The 27157-nt window shown below is 43.7% G+C and overlaps 2 protein-coding genes across 4 annotated transcripts; both read left to right on the top strand.

The window, feature by feature from the left end:
- Window positions 1-994: 994 nt before the first annotated feature.
- Window positions 995-6577, top strand: cUnh1orf53 (chromosome Un C1orf53 homolog). The gene is made up of 3 exons (XM_084010772.1): window positions 995-1426; window positions 3273-3374; window positions 4520-6577. The coding sequence occupies exons 1-3, from the start codon at window positions 1175-1177 to the stop codon at window positions 4589-4591; spliced, it is 426 nt and encodes a 141-aa protein (XP_083866898.1). The 5' UTR covers window positions 995-1174; the 3' UTR covers window positions 4592-6577.
- Window positions 6578-14079: 7502 nt separating this feature from the next.
- On the top strand, window positions 14080-23768 carry lhx9 (LIM homeobox 9). 3 transcript variants are annotated; one of them, XM_084010831.1, is made up of 5 exons: window positions 14080-14442; window positions 15328-15530; window positions 16427-16782; window positions 19982-20184; window positions 20787-22887. In XM_084010831.1, exons 1-5 carry the CDS (start codon window positions 14263-14265, stop codon window positions 21039-21041), a joined length of 1197 nt encoding a protein of 398 aa, XP_083866957.1. In that variant the 5' UTR covers window positions 14080-14262; the 3' UTR covers window positions 21042-22887. The 3 variants fall into 3 exon arrangements, with proteins under 3 accessions (XP_083866957.1, XP_083866956.1, XP_083866958.1); XM_084010830.1 differs by having other exon boundaries at window positions 14086-14442; window positions 16424-16782; XM_084010832.1 differs by lacking the exon at window positions 20787-22887 and adding an exon at window positions 23392-23768 and having other exon boundaries at window positions 14092-14442; window positions 16424-16782.
- The last annotated feature ends 3389 nt before the right edge of the window (window positions 23769-27157 follow it).

The raw sequence follows: 27157 nt of genomic DNA, 5'->3' as shown, positions 1-27157 counted from the left end.
TTAGTAAATGGAAGGGACTACAGGTGGAAAATAGCAGGTTTGCTAAAACCTGGTGCAATGCATCTCTCCTTGTTTTACAGTATATAAGGTTAATGTTTTATTGTGCACTGTACCTGTTTAAATAAATACAATTACAATGCAAAATCTAGACTGTTTCCAGTCTATTGCATTCTTGAGGCATCCGCAATATTTTTTTGCAGTCGGCCTTTTTTTCCACTGTTTGTGTACAGAATGTTTCACTGATACATTTTACCAGCCATGTGTAATTTGTCTAAGGGTAAATTGAGCCCACAGTGTCAGTCAAAAGACACTTGTCAGGTTTCATTACCCAGAAATCAGCTGTAGACGCATCATCAGAGGTGGCTTACAGCGGTGGATAACCTTGAAAGGACTCATTAATGTCCACTCATCAACCTTGCGGTGCTTTGTCCAAGTCCCTACATCACTTTAGTATCATGGGAAGAAGTCTTTGTTTGCATTGCGGTGTCACTGCAGTCGAAGAGAGCAGAGCTAGGAACGTACAGTACATCCTGGTCAGAGGTGGATACAGGGGTAAACTACAGTTCAGGGGTAAACTTCAGTTTTACAGAAATACAAGATCTAATAGCCTACCTCTTATGTGTTTTTTTCTGGGTGAACTGACCTTTTTTTTATTTTTTTGATCAATAAAAGTGCAATATTTCTTTTCAGAAGAAAATTATGCATCCATGAATGCATTAAAGAATGGATTTTTGTTTTGCCCCTACTACCCCTAATAAAATGTAATAGTGCGTTGATAATGACTCTTATATTATATCTTCATTATTATACGTGGGGGTGGTTCTCTCCGCTATGTATCCTTCCCTGCCATGTTTCAGTGTCGGCTCCTCATCCTCCTCCTCTCCCCAGGGAGCCCTGCCTGGTGGCTGCAGGGAAACAGCAGAGGCGCTGTGCAGCACCAGCGGATACGAGACGGTCACATGTCACCTGTGACGAGGCGAACCCGGAAGTAAGTAGCACTCCTGAGAGGACACGGCAGAAAGTAAACTACAATCTGCGATACAAATGGCATAAGCTACCGTATTGAATAAAGAGGAATGCTCCAGTTCACTCGGATTTGCGCACATTTGCACGGCGAGTAGTTGGAAGTAGTTTAACGCTCTAAAGCTGTTTCATACACTAGTTGTGCAGGAGAATGTTTCGCAGACATTGCCCGTGTAAGGCATATGTCAGCAGATTGATTCTTCTATGTGAGCAGTTTGATAAACGACTTATAACAATGTCGCTACCGAACCTATCAGAAGAAAGCTCCAAGCGGATCCGGATCAATGCGGACGGGAGGGAAGCAGCCCCTCACCCCAGCACGGGGTCTGAAGAAGTCCGAGCCGGGACAAAGTTCACCGAGGAGGAGCTGGTCATCCATCGAGCCCACAAAGAGGCGTGTGAGGTACGGCGAATCACTTAAAATCCAATGATGTCATGTTGGACAATTACCGTAATTACGCGTGATTAATTGGCGCCAGTCGTTCCCATATTTTGAGTTTGTACTGAGTTGGGTAATGCAGTAGTGGGAGTGGCACTCCACCATATAAATACTATATACTCCAAGTACAGGTCTGCCATTCACAGTATTACTTGAGTAAAAGTACAGCGTTGTCAGCCAACTGTATTTAAGTTTTAAAGTCAAACTCCTCATGCAGAATGGCCACTTTCAGTACATGTGGCAGATATTTACTTCCTGTGTGGTATATGATATATATCAAGTGATCATAATTTACAAGATGATTGTGTTTTTGTGTGTAAAATATGAAACTGTAAAATAACGTAATAACTCTTTGAAATAGGATGATAATCTTGTCTTATTACTCTCTCTCTATCTCTTATTACTATGATGGAAATGTATAATACAGGTCTTTTAACTACACAAGCTAAACCTGCTTGTTTAAAAACAAATTCAAAATATGTGAGCTCATTTGTAATGATTTCTTGGAGCTCATATTGAATATGTTCTTTACCATATTTGACGGCATGCTCCTTGACAGAACAAACAAAATGTCAATGTTGAAGTGAGTAAATGACGGTGTAACCATGAGACGACCGTGTATTTAAGTTGATATGGGCGTAGTGTGGTGTGGTGATGGTATGCTAATATGCCAGCTGCGGTGCGTCACCAGCCCACCTGTCCCCAGGGCAGAGAGAAATGTTACCGTCTTTTTATTTACTTAAAGTGAGCATCATGGTTGAAGATTTTTTTACTTTGATACGAGGTTTCACTCCTTCCATTCTTACTTCTCTAACTGTAATATTTATTCCCGTCTGAATGAGCGAACAAAGACTTTGTGGGTAGATTAGACATCTGCCGTGTCAAGTGGTCGCCCGAAGATATTGCAGGAAGATTCCAGTCTTATTAACCGTTTTGTTTAAATTTTGCCTACCTGCTTAATACTCAACACTGTCATAAAGTGGTGACAGCTATTGTTTTTGTCACATCCATCATATTCGCCAAAGCGTCCTCGCTCGCCCATCAAACGGGGGGCGAGCGAGCTCCGTGGTGATGACAGTCGTGAATCGGTGTCATCGCCGTGCCCCGAGGCGCTCCTCCTGTAAATATTGTGCTCCTAAGTGTGGATGAAGTTGAGGCAAGTTGGCCGCGACCTGAGGAGAGTGGTAGGACCTGGGTGGGAAAAGCACAATACAGAGGGGGGCCGGGCGGTGCCAGCTTCACTATGTGGCCCTGCGAGGCCATGTGAAATGACAGGCTGTGTCACTGAAAGGCCTGGGGCCTTTTTCCCTTTGTGGCCTGTCAAAGCTCACCAACTAGTGGGCTCTCAGTTTGAAACAGACTGAGGGATGACATTTTCGAACTTCCTAAGGGATGACAGACTAGCTCAGTGTTTTTCACCTACTGAAGGCGTTTTGTGCGTCGGTCCGAATAAAAGAAATCTAATTTCTAAGCATCGTGCATATATGCAGTGGACACAAAACGGTGCAACCGGTGGATTACTTATTGCAGATTTGCACACAAAGGAACAGCACTAATTAATTAGCGACATCATAAGAGTTAGACTGTCTTGCATCTGTTTGTATGCATAGAGGTCGTCCATTCCCTCGTCTTCTTGGCCCTAAGCAATCTGTCTCTATGTATATGTTCACGTCCAGTATTGCGCCTGCAAGAGCCTCTGTGTTTGGGTATATATATATATATATATATATTATATGCATGTATATGGTTATGTTTGACACAGCGTTTGTGTGTCATACTAATTAAATAATAATACCTTCATTGTGCACAGGCGAAGCAGCAGATGTACGTGGATCCTTCCAGTGGGTACAAGGTGTTCACGGAGTATGCCCACCTTCAGAGAGGGAAATGTTGTGGCAGCGCATGCAGACATGTGAGCTCTTTGATTTCTGTTTCACCAGTCTGTGTGTTTCTCGCCTTGCCTCCACTGTTCATGTGTCGTCCCGTCCCCTTCAGATCTGGTCCGTTCTGGACTCTGTTAGCCAATGATAATCTACCGAAGATGGTAACCATGATTTTTAAGAGCGTTTCTATACAAATATTCCTAATTGTTTTTATAGGATAATCTTAATTCATTCATTCATTTTTTTTATCTCCTAAACAGATTTATCTCAGTATGACAATGTGATCAGTCAACACAATAACACATTCTATGTGACTCTTGGGCAGTAAGTGTAAGAAAGTAAACAGTAAAGTGATTCTCCTGCTGCTGAAAGCATATGTTGCCCATAAGCACAAATTAAGAAATGGCTCCAAATCTACAAGTTCAATATCATTTATTCATGCATGTTGTCGTTCCGTTGTCAACGAAGCCTTCCTGCATTAAAGCCATTTTCACCGACATCGTCCGGAACCGGAACAAATAAAATGTGTGTATTTTGGCGACAATATATTGTTTACTTAACAACACACTAACAAATAAGGGTAAATAAGAGGGTCAGCTCAATAATAAAGTCCGGTAGACGAGTATATATCATTGCTGCCGTGGCGATGAAACTATGAAATTGTTTAGAGAAGGAAGCTGTTGACAGATCAGCTGATGTTAAGCAGATAAGATGCTTACTGCCTGACAACATTTCAATCCTTGATGACGAAATGTTATTTTTCCTCCGGTATTTTTACTTTTGCAGATATTACAGATTTAACCTGTGAGCGTCTGAAATTAGACACAGGATGGGTTTCGTGGTCACATTAGCCTCAAGATAGTTTGGGAAATGGGTCCCTGTTCTGCTCACATCACTTCTGCTGTGTCTTGGTGACACTTGTTCTGTCTAGTCCACATCGTGTCCCATCCAGCCCTGTACATACTTGTCCTCTGTCTTAGCGTGCCCCATCTCATCCCATCCCCCCCCCCCCCCCCCCCTGCTCCATCCTCTCTTGCTCTGCATGGTTGAGTCCTGATGTGATAGGACTTCGTCCTGTTCTCCTGTTTGAACCTCTCGTCTTCTCTGTGTGACTGATGCTCTACTCCACTCGCAGCCATTTAACACCGTTCAATTATGTCGTTTTCTACTCTAGTGTCCATATGGCCAAGTCAACGTGAAGGACCCTGCGATGAAGAAGCGGTTTAATTCTCTATTTCATGTATAGGCCTGACCTGATGGAGGTAAACAGAGCCCAGAATACGTTGCTCGTCTTCTGCCTGTCGTTGTTTGGACTACTTGAGAGTCATTTTTTAGCAGTGTACTAAATGATGAAATATGGGTAGTGTCTGTGCAATATCTACCTCCTGTGAATCACAACTATTCTCCGGATATTTTTATTCTCACAAGATAGGGGAGGAGGAGAAAGGATTGTTTCACTACAACCTCATGTAATAATAGTCTTTTATCGCGTTTCTGTTTTGCCATATATTTCTCACATATCTTTTCTCAAATGTCCGGTGAAATGCCTTGAGCTCCATTTTTGAGTTTCTCTTTAAGGACTATTTAATATTTTGTGGTATTCCGCTCCTCTGATGCTTTCATAAGGGTTGTGGGAGTATGGAGATGAAAACTGAGAGAGCGTTTTAGATCTTTGCCCTCGAGATAAAGGCCACATGAGTGAAAGTAACTGCGGCAACTGCAGCTAGTCAGATGGAGTCTTGTGCTCTTTTGCATCTCCTTGTTATTTCTCCCCTCCCAAATGGACGAGCGCATGAATATTAGCATCGTTTAAGTGCTCGACTCCACCGTCTACCTTTGACTGAAACACTGTGTTGGTAAAAATAGTCAGGGGGCCGAGGGGTCGGCCCTCGCACTTGGCTGCGCTGCTTTTACACCACTTGATGGAATCAGGCTGCTAACAAAGCGCAGCCTCCCCGCGGCCGCTCTCCTGAGCCGCAGCCTAATGAACTCCTGGGCCCCTCGTATCATGTTCACAAGCACGCTAAGGCGCGCACACATGCACGGACCGGCTTCCTCCGTCAGAGAGCCCTGTGGCTCCTAATGGGCCAATATAGAATAAAGGTTGCGCTAAACGCCGCACTTTGTAGCCCGCAGTAGTAGTACAAGGTGAGGTCAGGCGCTCGCGCTGCGTACCTGTGTGCGTGCAGGAGACGCGCCACTTGATTTGTGATGTGCACGCGGGCAGGCAGCGCGAGGCCCGCGGGCGCCGGCCCCCCCCCCCCCCCCCCCCCTCCCCCCTCGAGCCCGCCACAAACACACACTCGCCCCGTCTGCGCCTGATCGGGATGAGAGGATGTGTCTGCCGCGTGAATCCTGTCGCAGCCGCCTACCGGCGCGGCCACAGTGTTCCCCTCGGCAGGTGGCTCCCAAAGGCAAGTGCTTAGTGATCGGAGCAAAGCCCTGTGAGCGGCTACAAGGAGATCCGTGATCCCAACAGTGCTGGGGAGGACAGGTTCTCGGGGACGCGTCGTCAGGCGGGGATGAGAGGCGAATTTATTTGGTGTTATTCTAAAGCGAGGCAGCGGAGCGTGCGGCAGCAACATTTCTACAGCGGGACGGCGAAGGTGTCACACTCATCAAGTACCTGGGCCCGCTTGCCTGCCGCGGCTCTGCGGGTTTTTGCCTAGGGACTTGTCTGTCACATTAAAGTAGACGCATTGCCATTCAGGGCCTCGGCGGTCCCGCAGCCTGACCATGAAATAGGCCAACTTTCATGTCTGCCTCATCCCTCCACGTCTTCCCAAACCAGTGATGGCACAGTTTGAAATGCTTTTTTTTTTTTTTAAATATATATATATCATGTTCTAGCCTAGCAGTTGGTGACTGAGACACAAACAGCACAGCGTTCCCTTTGACAGATTTATGGAGAAATTTACTTGAAAATTGCCACCATGGTCAATCATGGTAAAGTAGACCTATGTTTAGAAGCCTGTCTGTGTAAACGTGCCCTTTTTAAACACAAGATTGAGTGTGTCATGCTGCATTTCTAGTATTTTCATCCATATTTTGTTCCCATCGTCTTGTTGTTTATAATAGGCTATTCATTCATTCATTTTCAAGTTTAGAACATGAAATCCCTCAATCTGTTTTATTTCAAATGAATGAATTTGTTGGATTTTAGCCCCAAATGAAGACATTTTTAAAGTTGTATTTTTCAATATAAGAAAATTTGTAAACTTTGTTGGGTACACATGTAATGCAAGTCAATGCAATGGATCTGCCAAAAAATAAATGTGTAAATTGAACTACTGTAGTTTGCATTGTTGGTGTTTCAACTCTTTAATCCCTATTTAAATACAGGAGGGCAGAATAATGCTCAACATAATTTATATATATATATATATATATATATATAATATATATATATATATATATATATATATATATATATATATATATATAAACACACACACACATATATACACACACATACACCCACAGTGGTACTCTCTCAGTGCAGATATGCTCCACACAGCAAACCTGACATGTGAGGTGTTTATTTCAGGCATTTTGGACTGAACACCTCTGACCTTCAGCCGGAGCATATGCTGTGCTGGAGCAGAGTGGCAGCCACATACCGTGTGCCTTTCTGCAGGATGATGGCACTAGCCGCAGAGAAAAACAGAGCTGTCCAGTTTGGAACTGTGACCAGACAGGCTCTAGTCACAACCAGTTGACAGGCCAACCAGCCCCCCCCCCCCCCCCCCCCCCCTCCCCATCTCAAACAGGCACAGCAGCCCTGCGGCCAATGGCCCCAACCACAGTCAGTTACAGTGTCTCCATCACTGTTGGCCAGACCAGCCAGGAACTGACATAGGGTTGGCGGGGGAAAAAAAAAAAACTTGAGTGTCAGCCGTATGATGGCTGAAAGGAACATCAGTCTCAGCAATTGGCCAGGCACTGCTTTTTTTTTTTTTTTTTTTTTGGTAACGTTTGTGTGCGTGCGTGCACGCGGATGCACGCGCCCGTGTCTTGATATTCGAGCAGCATTTGAGCAGCCACTACATCAACGTCTGGTCGTTCTACACAGACAATGTCAACTCGCCTCGGGCAGCAGCCTCTGCAGTGGTCATATGGACCGCCGGATCCCTGTGGTAGAATTAGTGATAAAAAACACACATGGCCCCTGTGAGTGACAGTCAGCGCACCAGATTCCTTTGGACAGACAGGGCTGCAAATAGCACGGAGGAGCAGTTTCTCCGTCAGACCGCAACTGGTGGTCAGGCTCATGCCAGGCCAAGTCATGGCCGCCAGATGAGCCCAGATAAAAGGAGAGTCAGAGGCAGTAACAGGCACCTCCTGCCCAAGGAGCACTTTGGCCTCTTTATTTCCCTCCTGGTTTTACATCAATGCACTATCTGTGATTTCTTGTCTACACTTACAACACAAATTGTTTTTTCCCTTTACTATCTAACCTCTAACTCATGTTTCCCTCTTCCTTTGTCTCCGATGAATAGTCGAAGCAGGACGACATATACAAGCATAGAGCGTGCCTGCTCCAAAAAGCCGCTTTTACCCCACAAGGTTATACAACGATGAAGAACAACCATCTATTATGCGTCCATGTCCTTTCTAGTGTGGCCAGATATGGACTAATACGTGCACCAACCCCCAGGAGGATCCTCTGTCCCCGGAGGAGACGGAGGGGGTGGGGGTGGAGGTGGCGGTGTGCTGTTGGAGCTGCTCTGGAGGCAGGGAGGGGAGGCAGGCAGCAGTTGGTGTGCAGAGAGCACAGGCTCAGGCTGGCTAGTTAAGAGCTTCTCTCTCCTATCCTCCATCTGCCAGGGACCGGGGTTGTGATTTGAGCTCCAGCAGAGCAGAGCAGGAAGGAGATCGAAGGAGGAGTGGAGGGAGGTATAGGGGACGGGGGGGGGGGGGGGGGGGGGGGGGGGGGGGGACGGGGGGGTGAGAGGAGAGGTAGCGAGGGGTTGAAGGGAGGGGGGGGGGAGCGCTGGTTGGAAGAGACAGCAAAGAGAAAGTGGGAGAAGCGGGGTGTTGGAGTAGGAGAGGGGAAAAAGTGAGGGAGGAAGACCTGGAGAGAGATGAATAAGGATGGAAATGAAAAACAGGATACGTGGAGATTGAGACGCCTTGGAAATCTATTTATTGGCTTACTCTTGTCCATCATGATTAGACTTCTCTAAATCCCATTTTAATCCAAGGTATTAGCAAATTAAAAAAAACACAACCCCCGTGATTTGTTCATATCTCACCCATGCTTGTGTATTTACCGTGTAGATATTCTCTTCTCCTCCAGTCATTAGGAAGCTGTGTCCACTGTGTGTTTGTAAATATTTCCAGGATGGCTCACCACCCTCACCCACCCACCCGCCCCAGCTCATGTGACTGGGATACAGCTTTACAGTGCTTCACTCCTCCCTCTGCCCCCCTTCTCTCCCTTCCCACTCCTCTCCCTCCCTCTGTCAGTGAGCCTGTGGTTCCCTGCAATACAGTGGATCCTGGGAGAGCCTTCCCACCTCCTCCTGACTCTCCCCCCTTTCTTTGCCTCTCTTCCTCCCCCCCCCCCCCCCAGTCTCCTTTTTCTGGCCATGAATGACTGAGAGCTCCCTGCACGAGACTGAGTGTAACTTGAAGTGACCCAGAAATGATGACTCCAGATGAACCCTGGACTATGTGGTAATCTAACCACCATGCCCCAAAGGAGCCAGGCGGCCCCGCGGAGGCAGCCGGGCAGGCATCCCGCGCGGATGCTGCATGCGCGGGTCTCCCTGTCGACCCCGAGCCCCGCCGCGGAGCCGGTCCGGGTATCACGGCTCGGGGAGAACGCTGGTACGCATTGTGGCACGCGGTGAAACGGATCCCCCGTGCCTTTTGCATTATTGATGAGATACATTGTGATGTCAGCCCAGGCGGAAGGAGCGAAGCAAAATGACTGTTAGCAGCGCGGCTCAGTGTCATTTACGCGAGCGGCGCAGGGGTGTAATTAACTGTCACCCGCTTTAGAATCGCTGGAGCCCGAGTGTGTTTTCAAAACACCGAACCCCCGTTCACCTCCATGTGTTCTCCGAGCGGCCAGTGTGAGCAGCGAGAGGACGTCCAGTCTTCCGGAGGATCTTTGTCACGTACAAACACTGTTTTACATTCTGTCATCAGTCTCATTATTATTTGTGTCACATTGTTGGGCCTGTAATCCAATAATACACAAGGACATACACTAATGCAATGGAAAAAAAATATATAAAAATAAGCAAATTAATAATGAAAATACAGTCTCATTAGCAGGCAACCATCTTCAGTGACACACAACTCCCTATTAATATTTACCACAAACTTGACATTGTTAGATAATGGTGAATTTTTCATCGACAACATTTCTTTATTCATCAGCTGCTGCAATATGAGGCCCGGTGTGTGCAGTGGAAGGCTTCCTGCTAAACACACGCAATGCTGCGTTGCATTTGACGTTCGTCAGCTGGATCCTCCAGGTGAGACAGATGGAGAGACGCAGCGGCGTTCAGGGGGAACGAAATACCAGGAAATTATTTTAATATCGGTGCTATTTTTGGAGGATTCGTTCAATGTAACCAGTGGTGGCACAACAAATGAAAAATAGACCTGAAGTTGGGAATGCTAAAAGAAACTAAATTAGCCTTTTTTTAAACGTGTGTTTTGATGAGGTACAAAAACACAACTGGTCTTAACAACTGCTGATTGTAGTCGGACATAAATTCAGAAAGTACCACTTTTATTTTGAAAAATGACTTCGGTTCGATATCAATAGCAAACCGTTATTTGCCCCCAGCAGGCTTTGTGGTGCTTTTCCATACGTTTGTCAGAGTGATTGATCCAGTTTGACTGTAGATCGAATTATTTAGTCACTCCGGTGGAATGAGGGAGGCAGCCGTGTTCATCTCACTTCAATCCCATCTTCGTTGTATACGAGCCCGGACCCCCCGCAACTTTGTAAAATGTTAAAATAAAACTTTACGATCTGAATTCATGCATCATAGTTATACAAGACATTTCGTTTAGAGGGGGGGGAAATATTTTTGAGATCCCTAAATCTTGCTGCACCACGTATAATAAAGGTAGTTGTGTGCCATTTGGCGATAAAATCAGATTATTTATCCTTTTATTTACGACTCCATCACATATTCCAACCTGCATAGGCCATTGGCTCGTGGCTTCCCATGTTCTGTGTGTGTGTGTGTGTGTGTGTGTGTGTGTGTGTGTGTGTGTGTGTGTGTGTGTGTGTGTGTGTGTGTGTGTGTGTGTGTGTGTGTGTGTGTGTGTGTGTGTGTGTCTGCGTACGGGAGAGGAATATTTAAATGTCTTGTGTTTTAATTGACGCTCGAGCTCCAACTGTAAGCTCAGAAACGAGGAGCAGCCCGCATCTACCGGCGGCGTCTCCTCCGTCTCCTCTGCGCACAGTCCGGAGCTGCTCCGCCTGCACGCTGCACGGGGATCTCACACACAGCACAGCCTCAGGTAAGACCCCCTTTTCTATAAGTCTGCTTGGGATAATAATAATAATAAGAAATAAGAAGAATTATAATAACACAGGGTAGGCGTTTTATCAGCAGCGCGTGAAGCAACGCGCGACAGATGCCTGATAAATAGAGTTATTATAATATTCTCCGGGATAAACAGGGAGGCTGAGGAAGGTGAGCCCATTTAAATGTATTTTTATTTTGTTTTTTTTTACGTTATAAACATATTTTTAGTCTGACAGCAAATACCAGGAGTTTGTAGGGATTATCAAAATCATGCAAGCGGATCGGCAGGGGAAATATTAAATTGTGCTCTTATAATTACGGTAGGAAAATAAGTAACTTAGTTTATATTTGCTATTTTCGTTATATATATGAGAAAAGTCTGAAACACACTGAGCCGAGTTACAGTTGCACTGTTATAACTTGTGATAATTATTAATGCATTTATTATTTTATTTTTAAAGCGTCAAAGGTTCGAAACGGAGCTCAGCTCAGTGTATGAACAAACAGCAATTGTAATGTGTGTTTTTTTTAAAAGACATAATTTCCCTAAACAAAGATCCCAAATCTTAAATTAGGGCAAATCATTCTCAGTAACTAAACGAAAAATGACACAGAAACGCCCAGATGGATTTGCTTCAATTTATTTCATCCCAGAAATGAACTGTGATGGGCAACATACACATCCAGGTTGCTTAATTAATAAGACGTCAAAAAAAAACTTCCAAACGAGAACTATTATATACAAAACAAGTCATATTTGTTTTACTATAATCGTCATTTCGTGAATTGGTTGCATTCTTTCCCCAAATGACACAGCAGGAATAATAAGATAAGACAACAAAAACGTCTCATGTACATTTAGTTGCAGGTAATGTAATAGGCACCAAAAAAATAAATAAAACCTAACAATGAAACGAAACAAAACGACAACACAGAAACCCCAGTATTCCCTCAGCCCCTTGTGTTCACTGACACATTGTTAAGCCCTCTTCCTTCAAATGAAATGTCACCGCTGGAGGCAACACGCTGTTCCTCATCGACATTAACGATATGATCGAACACCAACGTGAACATACTGTATTCCTATTTTACTGCGGGATTTAGTCCAGGTTTGGAAATCAGGAGTCTTTTTTTAATTTCCGGAGAGAGAGGGGGGGCGAGTGAGTGAGGGAGGGAGGGAGGGAGAGGGAGAGAGAGAGAGAGAGAGTAGGAGGGAGGTAAAAAAAAAAAAAAAAACAGCAGACAGATTAAATATCACACAGAGCTGAGTTGATCGCTGCTCTCAGGGTGTCTTTGTCCAGGTGAAATGTCCCCTTTGGCCGATCCGGGGCCGCCGCTGAGCCACCAAATGAACGGCGACGCGTCTCAGAACAGCTGCGGGTCCGGGTCGTCCAGGAGGGTCCGAGCCTCGTCTGATAGCGATGCTACCAAGGGGCCTCCAATTAAAGCCAACACAACTTCATGGTGGGGGGGTGGAGGGAGGAGGAGGGGGAGGAGGAGGAGGCACGAGATAATGTAACACGTCTTGAGATGAAGCATCCACACCTGCGAACCCCCCCGGAGCCTCGGTAAATCTATTAATGGCACCGAAGCCGAGGCAAACATCCAGCCGCTGCGTGGCTATTGTTTTACGGCCACATCTCCAGCCTCTCAGGGACCGGGACTGGTTCCTCGGGCCCTCGGCTGGGAAGGCCCGCGTCGCCCTGGCGGTCAGGCTGCAGACCCTGGAGCTGCCACGTTTGTTAGGCAGCGACGCTTCTTTTGCGTAACAGAGTTTTTCCCAAAGTGACACAGATCCGGATCGTGGCTGTCGCCATATCAGTAGGCCTACGCTAGATATGGAAGGTGGATTTCAGAAAATATTGAATACCTCCATATCACATGCTTGTGGCATAACCTTTAGGATAAATAATATATATGTGTATAGTTGCAATCTCATCAGAACAAATCACCTGCAGGTAAACAACATTTTGGCTCATTCACGAGACGATGCTCGGCAGGGAATCCGGTTGTTTAATAGTGAGGCTTTAATGGCGATAATAATAAAAAATAAAAGATATTGTAACCGAATAGACTGAGCTATATTTACGTATAAAAAGAAAATAGTTTGCTTCGCTTCCATAGCAAATTATTTAAGAAAAAACAAGAGATTGTAAGGTATCTTATTGCAGCGTATGATGCTTTTATTTTCGAAACAAAATCTCATTCATTTGAGTAATAACAAAAAATGCTATCCTTTCAGATTGTTTAATACAGTCTTTCCCCGCCCTCTAGCCTATCACTGATCACTGCCCCGCCCCAAACAATACATTTATACCACACACACACACACACACACACACACACACACACACACACACACTGTTATTTTGGGACAACCAAACACCTGCGTAAAACAAACAAATTAAAACCACTAAAACTGTTTTAATAAAAAAAAAATTAAACCTCAAATTAGCCCAATGAATGTGTCTCCACAGCTGACGTCACGAAGGAGACTCGGACCCTTACAATATAATAAAACTCCAAAAGGACTTAATTATATTCTACTCCAGATGCATATTGTTTGTTTAAGGACTGTTAAATAAATCAAATCTTTCCACTCGGACGACCATAAGCCCCTTTTCCAGTTTATGCAACTTCTGACTACACTCCAGCATCATCTCCTGTAAATGGGGGAATAAAAGTAATGAAAATGTCAATACCATAAAGTGGTGGTCCTTCGCGCAGCCAGAATCTGGAGTTTTTGAGGGAAGAGTGACAGCTCTTTGTTGCTGAATAGAAATCAGTGTCGATGGAGAGAGAGAGAGAGAGAGAGGGAGAGAGAGAGTGGTGGGGAGAGACATGGAGTGAAAGGAGAGAGAGAGAGGGGGGTGGGGGGGGGGGGGGGACTCCTCCTACCAAATTATTCAGACTGGGCAGGCTCTGCTCTCTTCACAAATAGGACACGGTGCTCAAATCCAGGCAGTCCCAACCTGACCTCCGAGCACCGAGGAACCCCTGACTGGGAACCGGGAGAGAGAAATCACCAAAAAGAAACAACAGAAACTTTGTGCCATTATTTTTTTGGCGAGTGTTCACACTGTAGCTCCCCCCCTCCCTCCCCTCCTCCCTCCCCACCACCACCACTTCGCGTCATTTGGACTATATATTTTTTTCTGGAGGAGAGACATTCACGGGAAGAAGGAAAAAGCTGGTGCACCACCACCACCACCACCACCTCCACCACCTCCTCCTCCTGCTGTCCCACCCATGTTGTAGCTTTTCTTCGTTCTTCTTTTCTTCCAGTTGCCTTTGCATCCCGGCGAGGAGCTGATCTGCGTCTCTGGGGTTGCGTCGCCGTTTTGTGTGCCTCTCTCAGAGCCGCCCGAGCCCCGTTGGATGCGCTGAGAGAGCGGGGCGCAGCGCTACAGCACAGTATATGGAAGTTGTGGGCTGCAAGACAGAGGCAGGCAGTTGCAAGTTGCGTCCAGGACCGGGAGCCATGCTTTTCCACGGGATCTCCGGGGATCACATCCAAGGGATAATGGAGGAGATGGAGAGAAGGTCGAAAACGGAGTCGCGCCTGGCGAAGGGCATGCAGCTGAACGGGAGAGAGTCGGTAAGAGCCCGATCGACCCGTGTTTCAATTCGTGTTTGAACCGCCGTCGCTACGTAAACGGCGGCCGTGGCACCGTTAACGTGCCAGGAAGTGTACAGTTGTTTGTGGGGGTAAGTAGAGGAGGATTTGTCAGTTCAGGTCAAACGTTCTTCATCCAAGATTTATTCTCTCTTGGAAAGTTAAATTCAGATGCTCAAAATAATTACTAAAACATAAACATAGCAGAGACTTTACATGCAGTTGTCTCTCAATATATATTAAAAAACAATAATCAAATAAAGACTGTGCATCAGAGCAGCCATATTTATTTATTTTTTAAGTTTAGTTCTGGCAATTATATATCTCCAAATAAATGTTGGCAAAAAGCAGTGTCTATAATTATTATTATTAATATTATAAATATAATTAGAATATAGTTTTGATGTAGCATTTTGCTGGTAAAAAAAATACATTACTAGTATTTAATTTAATAGGCCTGAATAAATGTTTTAAAATATTAGTGTTCACTGTTAGTGATTTTTTTTGTTGCTTTAATTTAATTTCTACGAATAAAACATTAAATAAATTAAATATGATATTAAATAAAATATCAACTCTCCGATATTCAGTTTAATTTCACAAATTTTCACAAACAAGGTTGTTTCGTTGATGCTGTTAATTCCTTAATGGGACCTGAACACACCGAGCCTGCGTTTGTTTAACGCGTTTAAAGTCTCCATGAGGCCTTTACTTGACAGGGGCGAGGAGTTTAATTCAATGTCCAGAAAAACACTAAATGCCTGTTATTTCTGTTTATTACGCGATTTGTGTTGCATCATATTTCGCCACCTCTCTCTTGAAGGACTAGTTGCCATGAGCTGTCTCGTCTCTCTCTCCCTGCCTCAGACCATGCCCACCATGAGCCCGGAGAAGCCGGCTCTGTGTGCCGGCTGTGGCGGCAAGATTTCGGATAGATACTACCTCCTGGCCGTGGACAAACAGTGGCACCTGCGGTGTCTCAAATGCTGTGAATGTAAACTAGCGTTGGAGTCGGAGCTAACGTGTTTTGCCAAGGATGGGAGTATCTATTGCAAGGAAGATTACTACAGGTAAGAAAAATGAAGGTTACAGATTTATAGAAAAAAATACACAGAACAGCTTTAGGAAAATATTAGTGTCCATGTATCCAAAGCTGCTGGCTTTGTATGGAAATGTATTTTAAACTCTTATATCAACAAGCACTTTTTTAAAAAGCCACTATTCTTAACCCTGATTTGTTCATCTGGAATTATGTTGAAGCCTTTTGCTCCAATCAGGCCTCATTCTTGTCTGACTAGAATCATATCATTGTCAAGGGCCCTGCATGTTGTTAATTGGCGTTAAGTTATAATAGTATTATTATAATATGTTATAGCCTCCATGGCTCTGGGTGTAATGCAACCCAGCCCACCAGGAACAAAGGACAGCTACATTTATAATGTGTTTGTTCAAAAAGTAACCTCCTTTTAATGGCTTTTGTCAGCATCCAGTGTAACACGCCTGAGTATGGAAAAGAACCAGTTCAAATGTAGTTAATGGTCAGATATGTTATCCCATATTTTAACACACATAACGCCCTGCACAGGCATAGAGGCCAAGTCATTTCCAATGTTCTTTAATTGTAAAATAGCCCAAGAAAAAGAGAAGAGAAGCCGTTTAATGCCAAGGCATGTCTCTCCATGTAAACCTTTGTGTTTACTGTCAGCTACACTACCAAGGGGTTAACAATACTCACTTTAATCACTTATTTAAGAGAGATAATATTCTTACATGGAATTGACAAAATGTGGCCCATGGAGCAGCAATGTAAACTCAGTCTATAGGCCTGTTATAGTATTGGCTGTGTCATGCAAACACGCGCACGTTGACGCCTGTGACGTCCAGGCTCCATCTCGGCTCCTCTACGTTTGTCCCGCTCGGTCTCCGTTGTGTTTGAGGAGTCCTGACGATGTGTCTGTTCCAGAAGGTTCTCCGTGCAGAGGTGCGCGCGCTGCCACCTCGGGATATCGGCCTCGGAGATGGTGATGCGGGCGCGCGACTCCGTGTACCACCTGAGCTGCTTCACGTGCACCACGTGCAACAAGACGCTGACCACGGGCGACCACTTCGGCATGAAGGACAGCTTGGTGTACTGCCGGCTCCACTTCGAGACGCTGGTCCAGGGACCGGACTACCACCAGCAGCTCAACTTCGCCGAGCTGGCGGCCAAGGGCGGCGGCCTCACCCTGCCCTACTTCAACGGCACCGGCACGGCGCAGAAGGGAAGGCCGCGCAAGAGGAAGAGCCCGGCCATGGGGATAGATATACCCAGCTACAACACAGGTGAGACCCGCAGCGTGCTGCTCGGAACAAAGGGGGGTCGAGAACACACTGACACTGATTAAGGGTGTGGAAACATAGTCTGGAGTGTGTCATTGGTGCTAAAGTGGCCGTCTATTCGGTACTAGCAGGCCTCGGGACAGAGGAAGCTACAGCCTGACTAAGCTAGTCCTGATGTGGGTTCAATCCTGGACCGTAGCTCGGGAACATTTTACTGCTTTACGTGTTGTTCACTAAAAAACACTTTTTTTTTATTGCGGCAGAAGAATTTACTAAAGTGATCACTCGCAAATAAATCGACAACTCATTACAGTGAACACGTAGTTTTACAGATTTGTTTCCATACCGCAGAAGCCTTCCCCCCCGTCCAGACGGTTCCTGAACGCCCCAGCTCTAACAGCCGTGGGTCCTACCTTCCATGTCTGAGATGAACCGTCTCTCCTGCAGGCTATGCTAATGTGGGTGAACCGTGCCCGCGCAGAACGGCGCCCGCGGCCGTGGGCTAATTGATCCGGAGCTTTTCGGTCCACGCGCCTCGAACTGCACCGTTTTTGTTCTTTAAACTGTGGCGTGTGCGCGTGTGTGTGTGTTGCGCGGAGAGTGATCGAAATTTGACCCCGCCGTCAACCTGCACATCGACTTTAATAATTAACACTAAATATAGGTCAAAAATAAACGTGCAGACCGACGTGAAGGTGTCGGTGTGGTTAGGGACTGCTGCTTAAAAGTCGTGTACAAAGTAATTGTTTTTTACTTTTTGCCGGAAGACAGAAAAAAAAACTGGCGTGACGGTCAATTTTAAACTGCTGTTAAATGTAGGTTTCATCTAAACTCCTGCATTGAAACGCTGAATGTTATAACCCGACCCCAACCACCACCCCCCTGCGGCGTCCCCATTTTGTTGTCGCTTTCTGCAAATTAGGGTGCGGTTGAGAAAGTTTGTCATTGTGCGCCAAGTTTCCTCTGTTCCCGTTGAATAGGGAGGAATAAGGGTAATCTGCGCGTTAATTGTTCTCCGTTAATTGAAGGTGACGTTGGAATCCCTGGCCTCCCGTGCGGCGGTCAGCACAGTTCTCAGGGACACAGCAGCGCCGTGCAGAGGGGCCTGCTGCAGGGAGGCCGGGGCCGCGCAGTCAACGCTCCGCTTGAAAGGGGCTCCGGATTGTTTTCGCCAACACAGTTCCAAGAGATTATGCAAATTAGAAAATACTTTTAAAAAAAAATTGCCACTTTTATTTTTTTCTTTAATAGCACGATATACGAGGACACGTAAAAACAAAACAAAAATAAAAGTAGAATGCAGCCACAAGAGGGGAAAAAAGAAAACCCCACAGAGATAGAAAAATACAGTAAGATGTCCCTGTGAGCTCATTATTAAGCACCACAGACACAGTAAAGGTCCCAGTGGGAATATTAGATTTTTCATTTGGGATATTAAAATAGAATAGTATAGTATGAGGTAAGATACAATATTTTCTAATTTAAAGAGAGACTCATCGGCTTCTTTGAGCTTAATTGAAATGTTTGTTTGTTTTATTCTTGAAATGTTAAATTGTCTAATTAAGTGATGCATTTATGGCCTCAACATTAATTAAACAAATTTAAAAAATCATTAAAAAAAACAACAATTGAATAACTCGTCCTAAGTGCTGTTTTGCCTGCGTTGCTCGGGTTAATGTATCACTCTGCAGATCAGGAGACTCGTGTTCATGACAAATAGGATGAGGTTTTGTTTGAGGTTTTGTTTCTGCTTTAGCGAGCACATTCATGCTTGTTTTCACCAGGGAAAGGTGTGGGTCTACTGAGTATTCCAGCCTGTAAAGTTGGGTCTTGTTTGGATATAGAGACCCCTAGTGGGTAACATCTAGTGAAACACAATCCAGTGGAGGCTGGAACAGAAGAACATAGATGTCAATGATTGTCATATTAATGGTGCGTGTACGTGTCACAAGAAGAAGTCTTGTACAACAAAAGAATACACATAATTCACGCTGTAACATAATGCCACGCATTTAAAATATCTATCCCACAATGTGATGAATTTTGTATCCGCCTTAGTCAAACGGATTTATAATTTAATTCAATCATGGATTTTTTTTTTAAGTGTTTGGAGGGCATATGATGAAATGTTGGTGTAAGTCGTTCGATATTTCATCATCCGCGGAGGAAAACAAGTGGTCAGCATTTCAGTTACATGGACACAAGGAAATCAATACAACCTACTTTATAATTTAGGAACCCGATGCTACTTTTTGCACTAAAGTAAGAGACAAGATCTTATAAGATCCTGTTCTAAAATAAATACTAGATTCCATAGAAAATGACTATCAAATAGTCCATTATCATTAATTGACGTTGCATATTTTGGTTGCTGTCATGAAAGCGTTCAACAGTCACGTACTAATAAATTTTTTTTTGGCATCAAATTTTTTTTTTTGTCACATCAGAATTATGCAGAAATGTATTTGTAAAACAAATAGTGAAATATTGCGTTAAGCTTTTTTTTTTTTTCTTGATGAAATGTTAACGCAGCACTTTAGCCACACGTGAATTTAATTTAGTGGATCCATTTTTGCATTTCGCCGTCTTTTAATATTTTACACATACAGGAAGCTATTGACAAATGAGGCCCATTAGGACTATAAGTATTTGCAAACAAAGGCAGAAATAATTTAGCCCGGTCCCAGTTTATGGTTAAAATACATCATGTTGCTTAAAAAAAAAAAAGAAACTCGAACAATAATCACCATTTGAAATGCGTTACAATACATCTCCGATGAGTCGGTTCAGTTGAGTTTCTTGAATGTCACTCATTCATATATTTGAATTGTTTGTTATAAATATACCAAAGCTTCATTATTGAGCACGATGACATGGCAAGTCTGTGGAAATGCATGAACTTTCCACAATCTGTTCTTTATGTGAGCGCCTTTATCCCATACTTGTGTGTCTTTTCTTTTCATGTCAAGAGATATTGAATTTAATACCAAGCATTAAATCTAGTGTAACATTAAATCAGGTTTAAGCAGTTTCCTGATTTGAATAACGTTAGCTTGATAGCAGAGGAGTGATTTGCTATTACCGGTTAGTTGTCGCCTCAAAGTTTTTAGAAAACGAAAGAACATTTTTTTTGGTTGTTGTTGAAGTGGTTTCATGTGGACTCTGAATTAACCCCCATGTGCTCCGCTCTGTGCCCTCTCAGGCTGTAATGAGAACGACACGGATCACATGGACCGGGACCAGCAGGCCTACGCTCCAACACAGAAGACCAAGCGCATGCGGACCTCCTTCAAGCACCATCAGCTGCGGACAATGAAATCCTACTTTGCCATCAACCACAATCCAGATGCCAAGGACTTAAAGCAGCTGGCCCAGAAAACAGGCCTCACTAAGAGAGTTCTACAGGTAAGCAGAAAGCCATTCTTACTGATCTGATCAGCCCCATATTTGTGTCTGCACCCCCACTCCTCCTCCATGTCCCTCTCATTTCACACCAATATTACCATTGAAGTCATCCTTTTTGTTTTTGTTTGTTCGGTTGACCCATTTAGTCATTAGATGTATATCCAGGTGGGTTATGACAGAAATCTTGTAGATTCTTAAATGTTCTTTTTTGGGGGGAAGAAGAGTCGTTCATAAGCGTAGAAACTTCAGTGTAAAACGACAGCTGATATTAATAATGAGAGTGCACGTGTTCTTTTGTGGAACAGAAAAGGGTGTTAATTCAACTCTCACAGATAAAACATTTAAAAGGATAGGATTATTGTTTTGATTTGCTATTAAAATCCAGATGATGTGTTCAGGAGCTAACTGGTTGATTGTAATCTGCCCCTTGAGGTCAAAATAATGTATGAGAGATATGAAGATTTATATACATAAGGGCGAGGGCAAGTTGATGCAGTTATAGCTGTGATAACTTGATATGTAAACTACTGTACGAATGATTTCTTTTTAAAAAATTAATCTTAAACACAAAAAGTAAAAGCCACATTGGGATTGGTTTGCAGGTTTGGTTCCAAAACGCAAGAGCCAAATTCAGAAGGAACGTTTTGCGACAGGAGAATGGAGGTGTTGATAAGGCTGATGGCACCTCACTCCCTCCACCCTCATCTGACAGTGGGGCCCTGAGCCCCCCCTCCAGCGCGGCCACACTAACAGACCTGACAAACCCCTCTATCACTGTAGTGACCTCCGTCACCTCTAGTTTGGACAGCCATGATTCGGGGAGCCCTTCACAAACTACCTTGACAAATCTTTTCTAACAAGCTATCCCTAGCAGACAGATTTTTTTTTTTTTTTTTTTTAAATCTGATTTGCTTTGATTTTTTCCCCCCTTTTATTTTCTTCCCTCGATTTACATTTTATTTTTTTAAGTGACACCTTTAAAATCTACCAGAGACAGCTCCTTGGAACAGAAAGTGCTGTACTGTGTACACAAACAAGAACAACGAGAGCAAGAACAGCAGCGACCACATTAAAACACAAGGAAATCATTTTAATGTGTAGCATTTGAAACCACATGGCAGCCGTGTCTGTAGTCGACTTACAGTATGCAGAGATTGATTTTTGGACGGTGACATTTTTGAAGTTGAAGTAATTCTCATGGATCCCACAATTCATCAGAAAAAAAAATTACTAAACATGAAGCTTGTCTGGAAAACTCGATTTTGACTTGATTTGTACATTTGTATTGAATTATGATAAAACAAACCCTTCCTAATTTATGCTTAATTGATACATTCTAAAAATAATATGGATATTTTTCCCTCAGAATCCCTGTATATGTATGCACTGTCTCCGCACTATCCGAGTTAAAGATTTTTTTCTTTGTTTTGGAATAATTTGGGAAATAAACTTGTCGAATGTTCTGTATATGGGTAACTCCGGAAAACAGGCTTTAATCATTTCCGAATGTTTCGGTCTTTAAGGCTGAGTTGGATGGAATCAGACATTGAGATAACTCACAGAGCTCCGCGTAAAACGTCTAAATTGCATTGGAAGCACCTAAACGTTGCAGCTTAAAAGGCAGGTAGATGCTGAAACCACACGCATGAATCAGGAATCTACTGTGATAAAGAGAAGCTAATCCCACAATCTGTACAGTGGTAACTGTCCAACATGTAACGCAGTGACATCGAGAGCGATCGTTTGATAATTAGAGAAATTGGGACCAGAGAATAATTTGCGCACGTCGTTGCAATCGATTGTTTTCACGACAGAGCACTTTTTCCAAGATTTGTTGGCCTCATAGATTAAACATAGAGGATGAATCCTCGTAAACATATCCATAGATCCGCAGACAAAACTCAATTGCACAGTGACAATACACTGCCCAGTGAAAAGTGCATTATTGTTTTGATCATGTTGCTCAGGGTAACGATGTGATTTCTGAAAACGGGGGAGGGGGACGGAGCGGGGGTGAGAAATAGAGCGGTTGCGGCGTTGCAAAACTCGATTTGTAGAGCGGACGTGAACATTCAGATGACCTCAGATAGGTGGAGTCGTAAGAGGCAGCCAGTGGGAAATCATTGTCCATGTGTTCTCCTTTTTGGCCATATTTATACTTTCTTTAATGACACTTGCCACTGAACAGACCAAAAACATGTTTCTTCTGGCTGAACGATAGAGAGAGAAAAAGAAAGGCCGAGCGAATCTTCAACGGAGTTGATACATTTCATTGTGAGCGTCACAATTTGTTCTATCGTAGAACAAAGTGGTACTCTAGATCTACTTCATGAAGTAGATGCCTAACTCAGTTCTACTATGTGCCTTATGCTATAACTTGGGAGAAAGTTTGTGAAATTCAGGATATATGTGTTCTTTGTTAACTGATTCACATCCTTTTGACGCCTCACTAGTTTTGTACTGTTTTGCATCTTATTTCCGAAGATCTTTTTATGGTGTATCCTGTTAAGAAAAGGGGGCAGCGATGTCATAGAAAGCATTTGTGCACTCTTTCAGATATAGTTGGGTATTCCAAGAACCTTATATATTGATCTTCGTGTTAATAGTTGAGTACAGTAAGTGTTCTATCAAGATTGTCCATGTTTCCCTGTTTCTTGATAAAGATGGTGTATAGAAACTATTTCCCCTTAAATATTTATGGACCAAACGGTTGTTATATCTTATTAAATTTGTGTGAATAAAAAATACTTTGCTTTAAATGGGTTTTATTTTTCATTACACTTGCCATTTTTGTGTTCTATCTTGAATACAATCTTTTTGTTTATCACATCAACAAATGAGAAAGCATTCAGTTATTAATGACCAGTTAAACGTCCTCATTTTTGCTTCCATTTTTAATTTCTATTTCCTATTTTTATGATGTTTATGGTTTTTTAACGTAATGCCCCATGGATTTGCATCTAAACCCTGCAGTCAAAAATATGAAATTGCTTTTTAATGCATGAACATGGCTTTAAAATTTAAATCAAAGGAATGCTGCAAAGCATATATTGATATATATATGTGTATATATATATTGATATATATCTATATACATATATAGTATATATTTATGCATAAACCTAAAATGAAGTAAGAGTTAATGCAGACCCCATAAAGCCAGGTTGCTCTGTAGTTAATATATTCTTACTCTATCATTTCTTTCAGGGAGAACAAATCTTGGGGCATTACAGCCATACATCCCGACGTTTGAAAATTCCCTAAAGTATTAACAGAAGGGGGAAAACTTTGATGGGAATTCCTCACCATTGAAGACAAAGACAATATAGGATAAGATGATAGCATACTGAGAACCAATAAACAACCAACATAAAACCTGTTTAAGTTACAAATGTACAACAGATGATTTCTCAAACAAAAACAGTTTGTCTTGAATGTTTGAATCCATCAACGGAGGAGACCTCGCAATGTGTGATATTTATCATCAATGTGAAGAAAAAAAAATCTGTATTGGAATGGTAAATGGACAAAAAACTGATGATTAAAATGTATATGTAAACAAAAAAAACAAAAAAACAACTCACAGAAAGGCGCGGGATGTGATTAAAAGACGGCGGGCGTCCAACACGACAGCAGTGTGAAACCGAGACGGTATGGATGTTATTGGTACGAACACACACACACACACACACACACACACACACACACACACACACACACACATACATACACGACCTTTCTCCCACTGCCTTGCTCCTATGTAAGCACAATATATACACACACACATACCCACAGTGTCTGTTCTCCAACACGCACACACACACACACACAGTTACACACAATGCACACACGCTGCTGCCCCCCCTCCCCCATGCACCCCACCCAAGAATCAGCTTGCTAAATAGAAGTTTTCTTTTGTCACAAGTGTCATTTCGTAAACACATGGCCTCCTTGAAACTCGGCAGCAGGACGCCCATCAAATATGATGAGTGTATGAAGAGGACTGCAGAGCTGGAGCTTTGCCATCTGGCTGTACCGAGGGAAGGAAGTGAGAGTGAAAAAAAAAACAAAGCAGATAAAGAAGAGATTCTCATTTTGCATGCGCCTCATCATCTTGTTAACATTTTTCCTAGCGATGTATATTATTTCCTTTGATTCATTGTATGATTCATTGTCAGCTGCAAAAAAAAATAAAGCATATAAAATCGATGTCCCTGATGCCCATACAGTACCTCGAGAGTATATTACATCTGGTCTTTTTTTATTACTATATTTAGTATAAACAAATTCTTCAGTTCTATTTTCCTCAAACTAAAAGTGATTTAAAAGTCAAATATCACATTTGCACACACATTTTTGGAAAGACTAAAGACAATCGCTTTTGATTGATAGCAAACGATGGACGATATACAAACTGTAAGGCAAAACGTGACCGCCTCAGTTAGACTCGTTACTCAGTATGAATGCTGGGTAAGTAATGTAAAGAAGGTGTGTTGTTGGAAAACGAAAAAAAAGAGGAGGAGAAAGAAAGAAAGGAGGGAGACCGAAAGCCACATGGGGACCAGTAAACAGGCTGGTGTTGAATTCCAACAATGTGGGAAACAGCAAACACTTCAGTCGGTCCAAGAGGAAAACCTCAGTCGCCGGGGTGCCTGCGCGCTGTGGCAGCAGGGCTGTGTTCCCCAGGTCTGATGGGAGGACGGTGGGCGGGTTGACACCGCCGAGCTACAGGAAGCAGGGGGCTGGAGCAGAAACACAAACAAACACAGCCAGCCCCGCTCAGTTATGGAGCTGCAAGATAAAAATTCTGGACAACGTCACAGCGCCTGTTTTGACAAGAATTTCAGGGGTTTGCTGCTGGGCTGGTGGTGACTGGAATGCATCTTATCGTGTGTGTGTGTGTGTGTGTGTGTGTGTGTGTGTGTGTGTGTGTGTGTTGAAACCTCATCCGCTACCTTCTTGCCAATAGGGTTGAGTCACCCTATTCCAGGTATGTTCTTTTTAATTTCTGGATATATTGTAAAGATAAGGAAGAGTGGGGGGAAAAAATCCCTGTGTGACTTTATTGCATTGAAGCCTTTGCACACCACACGTTTTCTGTCCATTAACATATCCAAGCAATATCAAAGATGAATCTAATTTCAACCTGTCACACTTACCGTTGCATCAGTTGCAATGCAAAGAGATGAACACAATGTTGTCTGTCTGTGCAGAGACGTCGTCAGGTAAGAAAGGAGGGCTTCTGCCGACTGCCATCCTCCTCCACCTCTCTTATCTCCTCCCCCTGTTAAATGACAGCCTCTGTGTACCGTGGCTGTACAAAAACAATGCTGACAGTGCTCGGTGTTTTCTGTCACACAAGCAGTTCGCTCATAAAGTCCAGGGGACTCAGATGTATGTGACAAGAGCCGAAAAGATCTGAAATGTCTACCATTCGATCTGAAATGCCAATGTTAAACCCCCCCCCATAAAATATACACCATTGGATTTATGGAAAACACATGAGCAGGTTTTTTAATTTTATTCACAGATGACGTGTTTAAAAAGAAAAAAGGTAAACACAGAGAGTGGGCTCAACGTGACCCAGATACGTGCTGGTTTATCAGGGTTAGGGTTTTTACAAAACTGCCCAAACTTGTGACATTTGCAATGGAGGCCTGCCTCTGTGGTCAAGTGTGTTACATGCAAAGGTCAAATGAGAAACCAACTGTAAGATCAAGCCCTTTACTCGGCCTGTCATCACAAAATAATTATGTCTCCACTGCTGATTAATTATATGGACGTGGGATATGGTGTCCAACATTTTGTAGGTATCAAAGCTAGTCTCCTATTCTGAGTGTGCAAGACGTAGACGTTAAACTGAACCCGGATGGGTATTTTCAGAGAAGCTTCACGCTACCGTTTACAGTTATATGGAGAATGAGTTTGCTACCCTCCAGGACACACACACACACACACACACACACACACACACACGTACATACATGGTCACACAGATATTTCCACACATTATACACAAGCGGTGACAGGCGACAGGGTCAAAACAAAGTATGGGATGATCACTGAGGCATAGGCCACACCTGCAGTTGACATGTTGCTCTGATAGTGTTGTTTCTATTGTCACTTTGTGTGTGTGTGTATGTGTGTGTGTGTGTGTGATATTCTGCCAGTTCTGCCTCAGTTCCTTCCTCTCATTGCTAGGCGCCTATTTAACCTCACCTCACACTCCAACCACCCTGCTAACACAAACACCAACCAGCACCGGGACGCACACAAACACCGGCGCACACAGGCAGATGTCAGAGGGGTGACGATGTGAATGAGACGCAGCTAAACTGTGATGTGTGTGTGTGTGTGTGTGTGTGTGTGTGTGTGTGTGTGTGTGTGTGAGAGACTGAGTCCTGCCCCGCTGGTTGATGCAGAACAGGTGGAGAGATCCTCTGTGCTGGTTGTTTGCCAAGAGAAGGAATGCAATCTATACACACACACACACACACACACACACACACACACAAAAGCAGCTATTGAATTTTTAGGCAGAAATAATATGCCAGTTTTGTCCTTCACGTTATCAGCCTATGTCTCCTGTGCCTCATTTACGCGGCGCTCTCCACACGCCTTTATTTCTCTGTTGTGCTGTTATTCTATATTTACAGGTATTTGTTGTGTGACGGCTCACATCTCAACAACCTTGAAAATGCTGCGATCAAGGCTGATAACTACGGGTTGCAATTGCACTTTGAAGACAAAACAACATTAATTAGCGTTTAAAATGGAAATGCAGGCGTCGCATGCACGCATGCCTCCAAGTTTGCCTTAGTATATGAAGAGAGAGAGACAACATTTCGTGCATATTTTCACCCGCAGTCCCTTTCTCTCTTCCTCTGATAGCTGCGCTCGGCGAGGTACACAAACAGGAAGCTCATCTACATTGATACGGCATGTTTCAGCGTGTGACAGGTCATCTTTGTAC

The sequence above is a fragment of the Eutrigla gurnardus genome (genome assembly GCF_963514095.1).
Source record: "Eutrigla gurnardus genome assembly, chromosome: 6".
In the NCBI taxonomy this organism is placed as follows: domain Eukaryota; kingdom Metazoa; phylum Chordata; class Actinopteri; order Perciformes; family Triglidae; genus Eutrigla; species Eutrigla gurnardus.
Note: the sequence above shows the minus strand (reverse complement) of the source record. Positions and strands in the feature narration are given on the sequence as shown.

Coding starts and splice junctions, on each gene's coding strand:
- lhx9 (XM_084010830.1), top strand. CDS start 14,263: ATGGAAGTTGTGGGCTGCAAGACAGAGGCAGGCAGTTGCAAGTTGCGT. Junction 14,443..15,327: donor AGCTGAACGGGAGAGAGTCG/GTAAGAGCCCGA, acceptor TCCCTGCCTCAG/ACCATGCCCACCATGAGCCC. Junction 20,185..20,786: donor TCACTAAGAGAGTTCTACAG/GTAAGCAGAAAG, acceptor ATTGGTTTGCAG/GTTTGGTTCCAAAACGCAAG.
- cUnh1orf53 (XM_084010772.1), top strand. CDS start 1,175: ATGTTTCGCAGACATTGCCCGTGTAAGGCATATGTCAGCAGATTGATT. Junction 1,427..3,272: donor CCCACAAAGAGGCGTGTGAG/GTACGGCGAATC, acceptor CATTGTGCACAG/GCGAAGCAGCAGATGTACGT. Junction 3,375..4,519: donor GTGGCAGCGCATGCAGACAT/GTGAGCTCTTTG, acceptor TTTCTACTCTAG/TGTCCATATGGCCAAGTCAA.